We start from the raw sequence: 15647 nt of genomic DNA on the forward strand, positions 1-15647 counted from the left end.
CTTGATAATGCTATTTTGTCTACAGTTTACCTTTATCAACAAATTGCAGCTCCTGCTATTTGGAAAATTGGAAAAGTGTGGTTTACCTTAGTGAAAAGTAGGGGCACCTCTTCAAAACACTGCTGTGTGTGTGTGTGTTTTAGTATATAGAATATATTTGATAGTTGAGGCAGAGCTTAATTTCCCAACTATGACCCAGTCTACTTGCTGCTATTGGAGTGACAGGACAACGCTCCTGTGGACTCAAAACGCAATTTTATTACAGCAAATCCATCCGAATCTCAACAACTTTCAAATTGCAGGTTAACCATACAAAAAGCTCACTTAACATACTTGTTTTTTATTAAATATGTAAAAAGCAGGTCAAGTTATTCACAAATAAAATGCAAACATGCAACACGTTTTTTGGGGAATGCATCATGAGTGGGACATGAAAAAAAAAACATTTACCATTCATTAATTATTGACAGTACATGTTTACATTCCTTTTCATTTACACAATAATATATGACTTAAGCATTATGGTGCACTGCCCGGTTCAATATTAGTAAATGCAATATTAAGAAAGGGTATACAATGTACTTACTGGAATATAGCATGGCAAATTACTCAGTGAACTGACTCATCTCCCTAAACACCTGTGGTTTAAAGACAAACGAAAAACTCTGAAATCTGAACAGACCACACGTTCCAGCTGAGGTTTAAAACTAAAAACGCTGCATCATAATAAGACTAGTTCACAATTATGTTTCTTCCTTCCCTATGAAAAATGGCATACCGAGTAAACTATATCACCAAAGCACCTTGAATGGCGTGAGTAACACATTGTTGAGCACACTTGATTATCTGAAATATTGTAATTTGTGAGGATGTCAAACAGTCATAAATTGGCATTATACTACATTTTTATTCACAATTCACTGAATGTATCGTCCTCCTTCACGAGGAAGCAATGCAGAATCTTGCACTATTTCTAAGGCTTAATAATAATAATAAATATGGTGAGGGTCTATGGACAGATTGTCCAGTACAGAGTCAAATGTCAGTGCAACATATGGAAGGAGGTTAAATAAGAGCTACTACGAGCCCTTTCAGGGCTTTGCTTATTGCATTCTTGTGGTTAATATTGTTGATATGCAAAAAAACAAAAACAAAAACAAAATAAAATGAAAATAAAAAGGACAGAAGCTGGGAAGTTAACACTTGCACTGACAGATAACTGATCTGTCTCAACTTCAGCATTTCATCACATCTACTGTAGCTTTTGAATTGATTTTTCCACCCACACAGTCCTCGGAAAACTTCTGTGATGGTCTGAGCTCGTCTGCCACAGCAGTTCACCAAAAGTCACAAAAAACATCGAACAGTGAGCAGAGGGATACAAAAAATAAAAAAATGTGATGGTGCTTCTATTCAGGAGGTTGCTTCATGTGCTCAGTCTTGGAGAGGACAAAAAATGAAACCATGAGGAAAAATAAAAATCCTTTAACAGTTCTCACATATTAAAAAGGAGGGTATGACTGCGGTGAAGGATGAAGGCAGTCAGTATTCATCCTGCTCCTCCTGCTGATCGTCCGGTGCCTCCTCGTGGCCTTGCTGGTCTGCTTCCTCTCCGTCACCCTCACCCTCAGCCAGATCCGCTCCCTCCTAAAAACAGGGGGCAGAAAACAGCTTAATAAAATGCTACTGCATTTTGCTCCAAGGCAAACATGTGACTACACAAACAGAGTTCTTATCTGTTTTAACCGCACTATAACTTTCACATGACTTTACCACTAGTAAAAAAAGGCACAAAGACATTTCACTGGTGTTCACTGCTTCAAAAACATATCTAACTCAGGATAAAAACAGCAACTGATTGTCCTGAACCCAGTTCAGATCAATCTGGGGTCACTGACCTGTTCGTCTGAGGCGTAAAGGACCTCCATTAGCCGATCCACAAAAGGAGCGTTTTCTTCACCCTGCTCCTGGCACAGCAGCTCCACCTCTCGCAGCTTGCTGAAGTAGTAGTCCCGCTCCTTCTCCACTCCTTCCAGTGCCACCTTTAATGTGTTCACCTACAAAACAAGAATCCAAGAGATGACTTTTACCATCCATAACAAAACAATATGGATTCTGGTTAAAGACAACTGATTATGAGAAGTAGTCTGAAGTGGACAGACCTCCTGTAACCAGAGAGGTCCAGAGTGAGCTGCTTAATTGATTATTCTATGGACTAACATTCAGTCTCTATTTCAATGTTGTTGAATTAATCTATTGATCTGTTTTGTCATTCGTCAAGTAAAACTACCATTCATGCACGTTGCAGCTTCACAAATGTTAGGACTTCTCTTTATTAGATCCTAGGGGGTCACTGAATATTGCAAAAATGATGGAAAAATCTGAGGGCCGTCCATCATTTTGACGGATTAGAAATGTTCCCTGACTTCAAAACTCTGACTTAAGTGTTGCTGGTAATTCCAGTCTCCAGTGAGGCCACAGAGGAAATCTTCAACCCTCAGACCTCAATTAAAACTGCCATGACAAGTCATCCATCCAAAGCACAGACACACAACCAAATGACAATCGCCTCTGCAGCAATCTCCCTCGATGCATTTGAGCAACCTTGATTCAACATCTTTCTTTTGCCACAGATTCAGGATTGAGGTCACAGGGTTTGAACACGAACACCATCAAGATGATTTTATCACTGAGCAAAGATGGTGGTGTTTTTTGACAGGCAAATGACGTATTTACATTCCATTTCTTCCACTGTTTGAAGAGCAGCAGTCACAGAAATCATCAAACAGTTAGTTAATGGTTGTTAGTTGTCTGCCTCTGCACCAGCTGTGTTCCTGATGATCTGCTGTAGTGCTTTAAAGATGCCAAGTATGGAAGGGTTCCATGTTTGATAAAGCCTTCTAATGTGGATATAGAGTATAGTGAATTAGGTCAAGATCAGGCAACACATCATTAATCCCGTCAAAAAAAACCCAAACTGCACCATATTTTTTTAGACCAGATACTGTTGTATGTGGGTCAAGCTGGTCGTTTTAGTGAAGGGGTAGCTTACAAAAAGGAAGTAGTTTTCAGTATAGAAGATTAATAAAATGGCTACAGAAAGATTAATAATACATTAACAAGTAGCACCATTTGATGGTTTGCGTTACACACCAGCTCTGATTCTAGCACTTCTCTAGTCTCTTCTGTGAAAGCGCACTTCCTCTCTACAGTATCACTGCCGTCTAGAGCAATTAGTCAGCAGAACACTGTTAGACAACAATTCTAATAATCGAGTAATTGTCTCATTATTGTTCAAGCAAAAAAAAAAAAAGAAAAAAAAAGAACATTCCCTGGTTCCAGATTCTCAAAAGGGAGAATATGAAATGTGTCTCTGTCCTGCATATATTGAATGTCACATTACTGATTGTTGGTTTCAGAATAACACTAAAAATTTGACGTGAAGCCATCAGAATTTCCATGAACACACCTGCTCGGTAAGTTGTGTGACCTGTGCTACCAGTTCTTTCTCTCCTTTGGCAGGAGCCGATGGTACAGGGATCTTTTTGGCTGACGAGGGTCTAGATGTTGGTGTTGAGGACTTGGGGGTTGTTGAGCTCGACCTTGACGCTCCTGCAGCAGAGAAAGGGTTTATTACACAAGAAAGGATGACTGACAATGTAATAATAACTCTCTCACAGGAAATTACACAAGTCCTCTGTGTTCCGAGCTTGGAAATTACCGTATAATAAAACAGAGAATAGGTACATAAGGCCAGGTATATACGTATGAAAACATGCTAGTGTCTGCAAACACTTCACCTACACTTGGATATCAAAAGAACAGATGATGCTTACCTGCCGTAGGGGAGCTGGCTGCATGGTGGGACTTCTTTGGCAGGTTGAAGATCTGCTCACCAGGGTCAGGTGGGGGAATGGCATCCTGACCCTGTCTGGCTGCCACCGGGTCATACTCTTTACCATCATAATTGGCATCAAAGAATTTCTTAAACCACTGGATGAAATCAAGATTGTCCTGAAATCTGCCTTTGACCAGTTTCTCCACAGGAATTATCTGAATCAAGGATGAGGAGGGAGAGAGAGTCAACATGTAAAAATGCACAGTTTCCTCCAAGCATATAGTGCAGAGCATAAAATAAGAAAACACACCTTGTCCACGTTCATCCTTTTGAAGGACGCCTGTAACAGTTTGAAATTGTGAATGTACTCGTGCTCCAGCTTAGCTTGAAACTTGACCTTTTTAAGACTGATGCAGCCAGGGAAGAGCAGATCCATGAACTGGCAATAGGCAGCTCCTGAAGACAGAATAAAATGTTAGCTGAGTATGCACGCCACCGCTCAAAAATGAGATGGCTATGATAAAAATACAAGCTGGGATTTATCAAGCCTGCTGGATTTTTCTTTTTTCAAAGGGTTTGGGAGCTTTGTCTCTACCCATATCACTGCCCCCGTTTCCTTAAAAAGAAAACTATTATTGCACCTTCTCAGTAACATGGCTAATATTAACTTAGCCCTTCATCCAATTGAAATCAGGGCACTAGCTGAGCCTGGCACTAGGTCAGGTATTAGCTAAAACTCGCATAAAGCCAACTACAGAGCACCTAAGCAGTAATCTACATCAAACAAGCAGCCTACACCTTAAGAAAAGGGGGGGTGGAGGGTGTTTCTGTAGGCGTGACTGTCGAGTAGAGTGACTGAAATTGGATTACTTGGATCACAGCAGGAGAACATGGGAGGCTACGTGTTTATTTTTAGACAGACGACTCTATGCCACGGAGAGGTGAGCACAATTCCACAGGTTGCTTTAACTGCTAGCTTACAAACAAAATCATTTGAACCCTGTGATGCACCAGTGAAGGTGTAGTCTTGGACTCCTTCTTTAATGAGAGCAGAGGGAAGAGGACGAGGTGAAGAGAGGGATAACGTTTTTCATTCTGTTCTCACCTGAGGAGAGCTGCTCCACTTTCGTATAGTTTAGGCAGAGGATGTCGTTAACCCAGGCAGTGATGTCATGCCTGCTCATAGTCTCCTGGGTTATTGAGGTAGAATATACGTTGACCGCCATCCCCCAACTGCAACAGAGAAGAACAACACCACTTCAAAACAAAAGCAATGCAATGGGTGAAAAGGTGCCGTTTCCAAATGCGGTCAGTTTCGGATTTTCCAAGACATGATGAACAAACATAGCAGCCATTTCATGTGCATTTTAGAACAAGCACATAAAAGCACTCATAAAATAAAAGAAATAAATTGCACACATACTTATCCTCTCAAAAGACCAATTAATAATGACTGGAACAGTTCGACCAGACCAGTCGTATTGTTCTGATGTTTAATCAGTAACGGCAACTAATATAACTTTCAGTAAACACACATCAGGCTTCCGAAGTGTGCACCAGCATGGTTACCATGGCTAAAATCATATTCTTTGATGTGTGGATGTGTGACCCCTGAATACAGTGCACCCTCTGTCATGCAAGGTTAGACTGATGACACAAAGTAGTCAAGGCTCTATAAATAACACATTTTCATTGACAGGGCAGCAGTAGCTCAAGCGGTAGAGCAGATTGTCCACTAATGGGAAGGTTGGTGGTTCGATTTCCCAGCCCCTGCGGTCTACATGTCTCTTGGTGTGTCTGAATGGTTATTGCTCCTGACGGGCAAGTGGTGCCTTGCATGGCAGCCTTTGCCACCAGTGTGTGAATGTGAATGCAGATTTGTGATGTTTGTGTAAATGCAAGTTAATTTTATGGTGGCCAAAACTATACATAGCAATCTTTTTTTTTTTTTTTTTTAACATCTATTTATTGTACATTTTGGTAACAAGGAACAACAGAACAAGAAGGCACATGTAGGTACTATAATTATAAAGGTATTAATAATAATAATAATGATGAATAAGATAAATAAGTGGGTATATATCAACATACTAATACATACACCCAAACCCAGATTCAGCTATCTAGAAGATACACAACAATCTTGATAATTGCTTCATGAGTGTAAAACCTGCAGGGCTGCAACATCTTACACACGTTATGGATTAATCTGCTGATTAATCAATTCATTGTTTGGTTCATAAAATGTCAGACAATGATCATTACGATTTCCCAGAGCATGTGGTGATGCTTTAAATGTCTTGTTTTCATTTTCACTTTAAAAAAGCTGAAACCAGAGAATTTGGGAATTTCCCCTTAAAGAGACTCATCACAGTTTTAAACAAATATCAAAATTACATTGCACTTCAAACCACAAATCTGCTTTGCTTGAGGAGCAAAGAATGAAGTACAGAATATACAGTACAGGCCTTATAGAGCTATACACCTATGCTATAATAATATCTTGGTTGAAGAAGGCCTTGTGGGCCTTTATTTGATTTGATTTTACCTGAGTAGTAAACAGAGGCTGCAGCATGGATGAATTAGAAAGATGTTGTTATTTTATCTGTTTGCAAAACAGAGGCCCCAGTGCAACTGCCCCATTTGTACTGAGGATATTCAAGCCCACAGTATATCAAAAGTGTATCAAGTGCCATGAACATACATCAAGAACTCAAATTTTGACCCTTAAGCTACAAACAGTAGATACACAGCACAGCCACAATATTTTTAAAAACTGTTTTCTTCTTAGTAAGCAGCTTCGTTCAGTGTTTCCCACACACTGGATGTACCTGAACAACCAAGACACGTATATTAAAGCCTGCCCAAGTACAACTCAACCCTTTCTTGTAACGAAGTAATTCAATTGATCATGCAGAGAGAAATCTTACTATCAGTCTCTAGGTTGCCTTTCAAAATGTGTGGGTTTTTTTTTTTTTTTAACTGCCAGTCAAAAAAAGGTATGTTTGCTCAGTAACTGATTAGATACTATAGAGTTCAAATTAGGGGTTGACTGATTATCTGCTCGGCTGATTATCAAGGCCAATATTCAGCATTTATGATTATCAGTATCTGTGTTTTTGTGTCTGACTGCCAATAAAATAGATTATTTTAAAAATGCAATACTTTGGGTCTGATGCAGCATCCTTCTTCTATGTGTATTTACCCCTCTGTGGTCATACTCAACATCCCACCCACAACATCATCTGACTGGTTACACATCACAAATGATAGCCCCTCAACACTGAATAATCTGAATATTCTAGTAACTAAAGTTATCAAATGAATGTAATGGAGAGGAGGTATAAAAGTACTAGATGGAAATGCTCCGGTACAGCATCTCAAAATTGTACCTAAATACAGCAGTTGTTAGTTACATTTTATCACTGGTTATTCTTAATTTTGATTGACATTTCTACTTTCACTTCAAATGTATATCAGTTCAAAATATGGTTTATGAGCCTCCTTGATTACTCATAATCAGTATTCCTATCCGCCATGAGAGAGGCACATCAGCCAGTCTCTACTCCAAACATTTACAATTATAATAAAGCAATACTTCGTAATATTTGTATAATAATCAAGTGTGCAGTCCTGCAGCATAACCATTTGAGCCTACTTCATTGATGGAGAACAGCAGGGCATCTGCATTGAAACAGCCCTGTTACAGCAGCCTCTGATGTGCTATGAAACCATGCTAAATCATCACCATCACTATCACCAGCTAACCGACACCAGGGTGTGCAGCAAAAACAATAACCCTTCAGCAGCATTAAAGTTGGTCTATCAAAGCACTGCAGGACAGAGCCTCGGTTGACTGATTCTCTGGGAGGAAGGAAGGAAACTGGGCCAGCCGATCTCATGTCAACAAAGCGGATGTATGAGCTGCTAGCATGCTTTGTTAGCCGGGCAGGGATATTAGCCAGCAAGCCGGCCAGCCGACAACCAGGGCTGGGCTGGTGGCTGGTTTCAAACAAGGGGGTGGGGGGTGGTGGTGGACACGGACTTGTGTAGCAGCTCATGGGGTGTTCCACACAAGAAAAACAGCAACCCAAACACACCACACATCGTGATTTTGAGGGATTACAAGGTAGCTGCGAAGTGTCATGTCACGATAGGAATATTCTAGCAGCAGCAGCGGCGGGAGCAGGGGCGGCTGTCTGCCTGTCATTTAAAAAAAGCTGGACCTTTTTTTCCCCCCACAGATCCACTCCTCCACATGAAATCCTAACGCTACTGCACACCGAAACACTTTGACAGCGTGTACTCGAGCGCTGGCAATAATCTGTGGGTGGTGTACACCAGCAGGAGCGGCGTTTTAAGCTAACTTGGGAAGCGATTTACGCCATGGTGTCAGACACGTACGGAGAGCTAACATGACAGGAGAGACAACAGGGGGAAGAGGAGCGGATGGGTGCAGAAGCAAAAACCAGCACACGACGAAGGAGGGGGTGCAGGTCCCTGTCTGCAGCAGTGTTTGTCCTTTTTATATGGGGTTTCTTTTTCGTACATCAAAGCAAATGCGACGTTACACTGATTTACCTGTAGGCGCGCTCTCCCCGCACTGTATTTTTCCTGTAAGGAATGATGTTGGATCCGTTGTCCGGGACGATGTCGTTGTTATTCTCTCCATTTGGGGAAAGGGCTTGGGTGGGACCGGGCATTTGGGTCTCTAAAATGTTGAACAGATACTCTGTTCTCTCTCTGGTCGGGAAAAGAAAACAACAGGAGCGATGCAAACGCTAAGAAAGTGCCGCACCTCCGGGGCTCTCTCTCCCTCTGTCTGCTTATTCTTCACAAATCTCTGCCCTAATGACGTTGCTGCACCGTGTACCACGTGACTGATGGGGCTGGCTGCCTGTTCCTTATGGTGGGCTATTTCAGTCCACCAAATTACATTGATCACTTGTGCTAAAAAAGCACCACTGTTGGCCAGATCGATGCTTTAATGCCTCTCGTTTTTGAGGTGCAGATCGACTTAATGGCACCCATCAAATGATCAGAGACAACAGCCAATCAACTGGAAAGTACTGATTTGACTGAAAAGGAAAACGCAGCCCAACCCAGTTTCACCTTCACATTTAAACATTATTATTTGTTTTACTTGGCACTATGACATCCAACAGATGTGGGGTGGAAAGATGATAGAAATGCAGGCAGATCCCTAATAGATCAAAGTGGTGACAATGATGGTAGCGTAATGGTATGAGGAGGTGTAGTAAAATGTTTTGATTACTAACCATTCGAATCAATCAAATTATCACCATGAAACTACTCCACTTAAACTACTCCTGTGCTGTCACTTAAATGATAGTTGCAGAACTATTTGCTGATTGATCAATTAGGCAAATTGACTGAAATTTCATCAGCAACCCTTCTGATAACCCATTAATTATGGGAGGTCTTTTTAAGCACAAACTCTCTGATTAAAGCATTTCAAATGTGACTTTCGAACTTTTCATTGGCTAGGCCTGAGTGATACATTGGCTGGCCGATATAATCTGCAAATATTGGCCAGTCACCAAAAATCGGTATTGGTGTTTGGAAATTTTGAAGGAAATGATGCAGAAAAAGCTGTTTAGGTTTATGTTATGTCGAGTTTACATAACAACATCAAAATATTTCACCGTGAGCTCTGAGTGTTTGTGATTTTTTCCATGTTTCCTGACAATCAATAAACCATTAATCAAGAAAAATAACAGGTAGGCTAATAGATGATGAAAGTAATCCTTATTTTTTATTTTTGTTTCATCTACAGATTGTTTAAGTTATAAAATGTCATGCACACTTCTTGTTTTGTCTCATCAACATTACAAAACCCAAACATATTCAATTAAGGGCTGGGTAGTATATTTCAATAGTGTACTTATGTCGTGATCTGGAATATGTTTTTTTTTCCTGGTTTTAAAAGCTGTATTAAAGAAAACTTATGTGGTTTTCTGAACTTACCAGACTGTTCTACTTCAGCTGATACTTCTCTTTATCCCACTTAGTCACTATATCCACATAAGTGATTATTTAACAAAAATACTTTTATTGTTAATCTTTAATGAAAGTACAAATAGTCATGTCACAATATTGACACTGAGACATGTGGTCAGAAACGTAAAATTTGCTTTTGTCACTCAGATCTAGCATTTATAATGTGCTTTTGAGGATATTTCAAAAGATAAAGATATACCAGTATATCATATATCGTGATATAGCCTAAAAACATTATATTATTTCAATGCAAGTTCACTCGGCCCTAGTTAAATTTACCATCACAGATTATTTAGAAAAGATAGCTAATAATCATATTTGACAAGCTGAAACCAGTACTATTTTTCCCACCAAAATAATTTTCTGTTGCCTAGTTTATACAAGTTTTTCTGCCCCGACACCTGATTCAAATGAATGAGCAGAGCTTGATGATGAGCTGATCATCCACAGTGTGCATGTATGAGTTTACAAATATCCAGTTTTGGGGACAAAAATTAGCCTTATTCTTGCAAGGATCTTAATTTAGTGCATATGGTCTTTAAAAAATCTGAACAATGCAGTCCTGTGGTTGCTTAACTATCTCTTGTTTGTGTTTCCACATCTGCTGTTTTGTGCTGTATATTCTGCTAAACAAGTTGCTCTGAATGAGCCAAAGAAAACTACACTGTTCCATTTAAGTCTTTTACTACATTACAAAAAAAGATACATTGGCAACTAAAACTTCTTTTCAAAATCTAAATTTGCCAAATTGTGGGAATGACAACATATCCACATGTCCAGTGAATCATTATGCCTACTCAGTCCAGCCTTACACAAGCATGGTTAGTAATCAGTGATATAAAGCTACTGTATATGGACCAGCAGGTACAACAGGCATGATGGAAAACTGACAAAGCGCTGCACCACAAGCTAATACAACACAGCTACAATGTTTTATGCAGGAATTTTATGCAAGAAGCCTAGCCATTCATACGGCTTCTACCTCTTCTCATAGATCTTTACCTCTGACAGCAAAGGCCTCTGGGCAAAGATACAGCATTTCTTTACAGCTGTAAAGCTGTTTTACTGCCTTGATTTTTTTCCTGCAGTTTAATCATTATACCAAAAATGTACTTATTTGTGTCATTGTTTTGTTGCTTCATTCAAAATGTCTAATTCCAGCAATAAAGAGAATATTCCTGCACACACTTTCACAAGACAGTGATTAACACATCAACCTTTATTAATTAATCAAATCAATGCAGTGGTGAAAGGTATATGTAGGAATTTGTTCTTTTCTTTTTTTTTTTTTTTCTTTACCTAGAATTAATTTTGGGAGGGTTTAATTCCTAAAGCAGCAAGTGGTGTGTGATTCGCCTTCACCTTATCTTGCTTTATTTTATTATTTTTTTAAAAAGGGCCACATTTTCCCCTCTGGTAGTCTCTTTAGTTTTCAGTCATAGCTCATAACTCAGTCATAGTGATTTTGAGATCGATACAATAATCCATCCAGCTCCATCATGAGTCCACAGGTCAGCTCACATATCTAAGATAATGTTTAAACTTTTTTGTGAGTCAACACTATCGTTTCTGGAGTCAAGACGGGAGCAAGGTCACAAGGCCACAAGGCAGAATGTTTTGTCCAACACACCTTTTGTGCTTCTTCTGGTAAAAGCTCACTGAAGCCCAACTATGGAAGCATCTTTTATTAGCCCTTAAAACAACTTTTCAACAGACATTTAATCTTCCAGTGTACTCTTCTACCTCCAGCTGCAGAACCACCAATTCCTTTTGGTGTCAAAATGGCAAATAATATATTAAACTGCCATTCAAAGCTTTGAAAGTGAGTAAGGCATGTGAAATACTCACACTTGATCTGTGTGCTCACTTAAAATTGTTCCTCTAGTGCCACCATCAGGCCAAAGCTGAAGTCTCTTAAAAGGATATCTGATAAATCTCACATACATAAAGACATGAAGTCTGATTAATTTTACCCAACAGTATTGACCTCCATTTTGAGTTTTATCTTGTTATATAAGTTAATCCAATTTTCACTAGGCTCATGGTTGCTGAACAGGATTTTCGTTCTCTGTATGCACAGCAACAGCTAGATGGGGTTGCCTTCTGTTGAATGATACAGGATTTCCAGTAAAGCTATGCTTTGAAGACGTTACAACACATGTTCCCAATTCCAACTGCGTTTCACTGTGAAATAGTGGCCATATTTTACATCTTCACTCACTCATTCATTCAGCTTAAACAAATCATGCTGGTGCTTTAAAAAGTCACATGTCAGCAAAGCGGATGTATGTGCTACGGATTCCACATTTGACTGCAGTAATTCAGAACTGTACTGAAAGTGTATTAAAGCCATTCTTTTCACCGTTGTCAAAATATTAGAAATAAATCAAGGCAGTGACATTAAGGCAGGATATCCATCTCTAGTGTATTCTTAAAAGATAAATATTCAGCCTCTACTAGTTCAAAAGTACTTTCTAGTCTTTACAAAAATTCCTGCAGAGCCAAGCACAAGGCATTACCAAATGCTAATGCCATAAAATGACCAGAATGTGGACACTAGAAATGTCTCTACTAGGAACAAAAAGCATGCAGTGCTACATTTCTACTACAGAAATGCTAAGGCCCTCTCAGACTGGAAAGTGGACCGTATTGGTCTCATCATAATCATGACACTGAGCACAGAGGCAAAAGTGCTCCATGGTGAAACTTCAGGCTGATGTGCTCGTTCACATGGACAGCAATTGCAACCCCCCCATAATGTGCCACTTGGGTGGCAAAGCTATCACCAGCCTGTCACTGAAATGAACTTGTCACTTCCCAGTCTGACAGGCCTTCAAGTGTCACCACAGAGGTGAAGCATGCATGTCCTCCCTAAAATAAATGATCCAACTGTGAAGCTTAAGAATTATATACATGAATATTAAGCCACAAGAAAAGAGACGAGTGCCCTTTGGGTCGTTTTTGCTTACGCCATCACCTGTAGAGGGGTTGTCCTCCTTGGTGCTCCTGATAAAAGGCTAGCATTTATGTCCAAAAACCAAAAAATTAAAAGACAAATCTGCAGTTATATTGCAACAAAAGCACATAAGTATGAGAATCTCCTCAAAAACATTTTGAAAAGAAAGACTGATGTGAGAAAGCTGTCTGTCAATGTATTACTAGGCTTTCAGACAAAAAACAGCATAGTGTTGTAGTGTCAGATACGGGTGGCACAAGTTTAAATTAAAGGTTGACCAATTAATCGGCACTACAAGGACTACTGGCTGAATTTGGCTTCAGCACTCATACAGGGATTGACAAAACCATTTTACATTACAAGTACTGTCACTGTTTGCCAGAGATCATTTGTATCTAAATCAAAGTTAACTTTATATAAGACAGCTTTATTTAAACATATGGAGCATGATAAGGTTGTTGGTTATAGAATGGTATTTTTAATACATTAGACTAAACATAGCTGCTGCTCTGCCAAACGCATGCTGTCCCTGTTTCGCTAGCAAGCAATGGTCATTAGCTGCAGTCATAGGTGCAATGGCCATAACTGATCATTTGAGGGCCATGTGCACGTGATTAACCCCTGATACCATCAGCACATTTTTCTGTTCTCTGCTTTTTCCTGCTTGAAATTGTTATGGTCTGTAAAGTACACTGTCAGTTGACCTGTAGTTTCATTGGCCAATGCAGTGCATTAGTGTATTGCCAGATAATGCCGTCCTGTGTTGACTAGGGCTCAACTTTTCTTGCTGGACGACCTCTGCATCTGAAACGAATCAGGGTGCGTTTTTTTTGTTTGTTTTTTTTCTTAACATTTTAAATGCAGTAAAATAATCAAACAGAAAGAGCTCATAGGTTTGAACCCTGCAGGGTTAGGGCCTTTCTGTGTGGACTTTGCATGTTCTCCCTGCACTTGCGTGTTTTTTTTTTCCAATACTACGGTCTCCACCACCAGCTTAACACGCACACTGGGTTAATTCTCCAAGTCTGGCTTACAATCTGGTGTTGGTTCCCACCGGGCGCTGTATGTTGGCTGCCCACTGCTCCCTCGGGACGGGTTAAATGCAGAGAACCAGTTTAACTCATTGTACATTGTGTGATTGTATGTGATTAAGATCTCCTTCTTCATCCCAAAGTCTGCCAAGACTGGTGAGTTAGATATAAAATATGTAATAGGGATACTTAAAGGGGTTAAGAATGGAAAAAAAAATGAGACTGCAGTCAAATTATGTATCAAGTTCAGTGTTGTCTGTTTGGGAAACAATGACCACAAATGTTATGTTTTGTATTTTAATTATGTATTTGTTGGCACTGAGTGGGTTTCGTAGCTATTCAGACACACGGTACGCAAACAAGATCATCTCGCTCTAACCAGCTGCTTTTATGTACGTCTTGCTTTCCATTTTGCGAGGATGGAGTGGCATGTTGGTAATGCACAGCTTGGAGAAGCAGTCTCTGTTAATGCTGTATGCAAGGCTACAATCAATCACTGGGCTCTTGTGTGTTAGAGCTGTGCTTGCTCTCTCCATCCATATCTCACCAAGCTGGGTGATCAAGTTGGGTGGGTGAGGGGTGGCTGCTCCACCCAACACACCCATCCCTCCATATTCAAAATATAGCAAGGAGGTCATCCTTATCTGGAATTGTATGTAGGATAGGTTAAAGGGTTTGCTAGTTAGTTGAGGTTGCACAATGGCAAAGAGACGGGTGCTTTTTATAAGTCACAAACACTTTGAGTGGATCCTCATATTGAACCAAAATGAGAGCAAAGGGATGGCCAGGACCAGAGAGGAGGGAGCACTGCTAGTCTCACATCTTAAATGAATATCTTTCAGAGCTATCCCTTAAGATATCACATGTGTGGGAGGAAAAGCTCTCATTTGCGATTTGACAGGAGGGGAATTTGGCGGCCAAGACAAAAGAGGTCCAATTCACCTCTTCTTCCTCTTCTTCTCCTTCTTCTTCTCGTCTGTCCCCGGTGCACATCTCTGATCAGAAATAGCTTTAACTGTCGTAACTGATTAGGGGAGAAGACACGACAGAGTCTTTGCTAAATCTGTGATTGTTTTAAAGCAAGTCCGCAACGAAGCAGCTAGCTAGTAAATCTCGTTAAATGAAGCTAACTCGGCGTCGTGTTAGAAATGACAGCTAAATAAGAAACAGTGGCTGGTAAGCGAGCTACTACACAGTCAAACTATACCAAAGCAAATGAAGAGTGTTTAATGAAGCCAGACGTTACTTATGTTTGACGATAGTACATGTTGTTCAGCTAACCGCCAAGTTACAGTAAGCTAATTTTGTTCCTGCCGACACTTTGTCAGGATAGTGACAGCAGACATATGCGCTGACCCCGGGGTAACATCACCGTACGAGCCACCGAAACACGTCAAAACGATCCGGTTTTTCCGCTTACACACCCTGTCGTACGTTTAAAACCAAATTACAGACCGGGAATTGTCCAGCAAAGCAAATGTGACTCACCAGTGAACTCCAATCCGCAGGTTACAAGGTGTTAAAATTTGCTGTTTTCCGGCTGAGTCACCCCACCCTCAAAACGCCTAGTAAACGAGGAGTTGAAAACGGGGAGCTGATTGGACGGCGCGTCATCGGTGTTGCAGCGGATTGGTCGGCCAGTGACATCTGTCGTGATTTTGGCCAATCGCATTCTGATGCGTTGATAATTCAGAACAGCAGACAGCTTTCCGTCCTGTCGCTCTGTGTCATATCGGCTTTCCCACAGAGAAAGCGATAATCTGTCCAAATCTAATAAATATTACCTCTGATTCAATCCATC

The 15647-nt window shown here is 40.3% G+C and overlaps 1 protein-coding gene across 2 annotated transcripts; it reads right to left on the reverse strand.

Moving 5' to 3' along the window:
• Positions 1-236: 236 nt before the first annotated feature.
• On the reverse strand, positions 237-15463 carry mapre2 (microtubule-associated protein, RP/EB family, member 2). 2 transcript variants are annotated; one of them, XM_037083822.1, is made up of 7 exons: positions 15335-15463; positions 4944-5071; positions 4149-4294; positions 3837-4053; positions 3470-3612; positions 1899-2057; positions 237-1647 (listed from the first exon to the last, which is right to left on the reverse strand). In XM_037083822.1, exons 2-7 carry the CDS (start codon positions 5062-5064, stop codon positions 1543-1545), a joined length of 891 nt encoding a protein of 296 aa, XP_036939717.1. In that variant the 5' UTR covers positions 5065-5071; positions 15335-15463; the 3' UTR covers positions 237-1542. The 2 variants fall into 2 exon arrangements, with proteins under 2 accessions (XP_036939717.1, XP_036939716.1); XM_037083821.1 differs by lacking the exon at positions 15335-15463 and adding an exon at positions 8420-8683.
• Positions 15464-15647: the final 184 nt, after the last annotated feature.

The sequence above is a fragment of the Acanthopagrus latus genome, chromosome 21 (assembly GCF_904848185.1).
Source record: "Acanthopagrus latus isolate v.2019 chromosome 21, fAcaLat1.1, whole genome shotgun sequence".
NCBI lineage: Eukaryota > Metazoa > Chordata > Actinopteri > Spariformes > Sparidae > Acanthopagrus > Acanthopagrus latus.

Coding starts and splice junctions, on each gene's coding strand:
- mapre2 (XM_037083821.1), bottom strand. CDS start 8,541: ATGCCCGGTCCCACCCAAGCCCTTTCCCCAAATGGAGAGAATAACAAC. Junction 4,295..4,943: donor AGTGGAGCAGCTCTCCTCAG/GTGAGAACAGAA, acceptor TTCTGTCTTCAG/GAGCTGCCTATTGCCAGTTC. Junction 1,648..1,898: donor TTTACGCCTCAGACGAACAG/GTCAGTGACCCC, acceptor CCCTGTTTTTAG/GAGGGAGCGGATCTGGCTGA.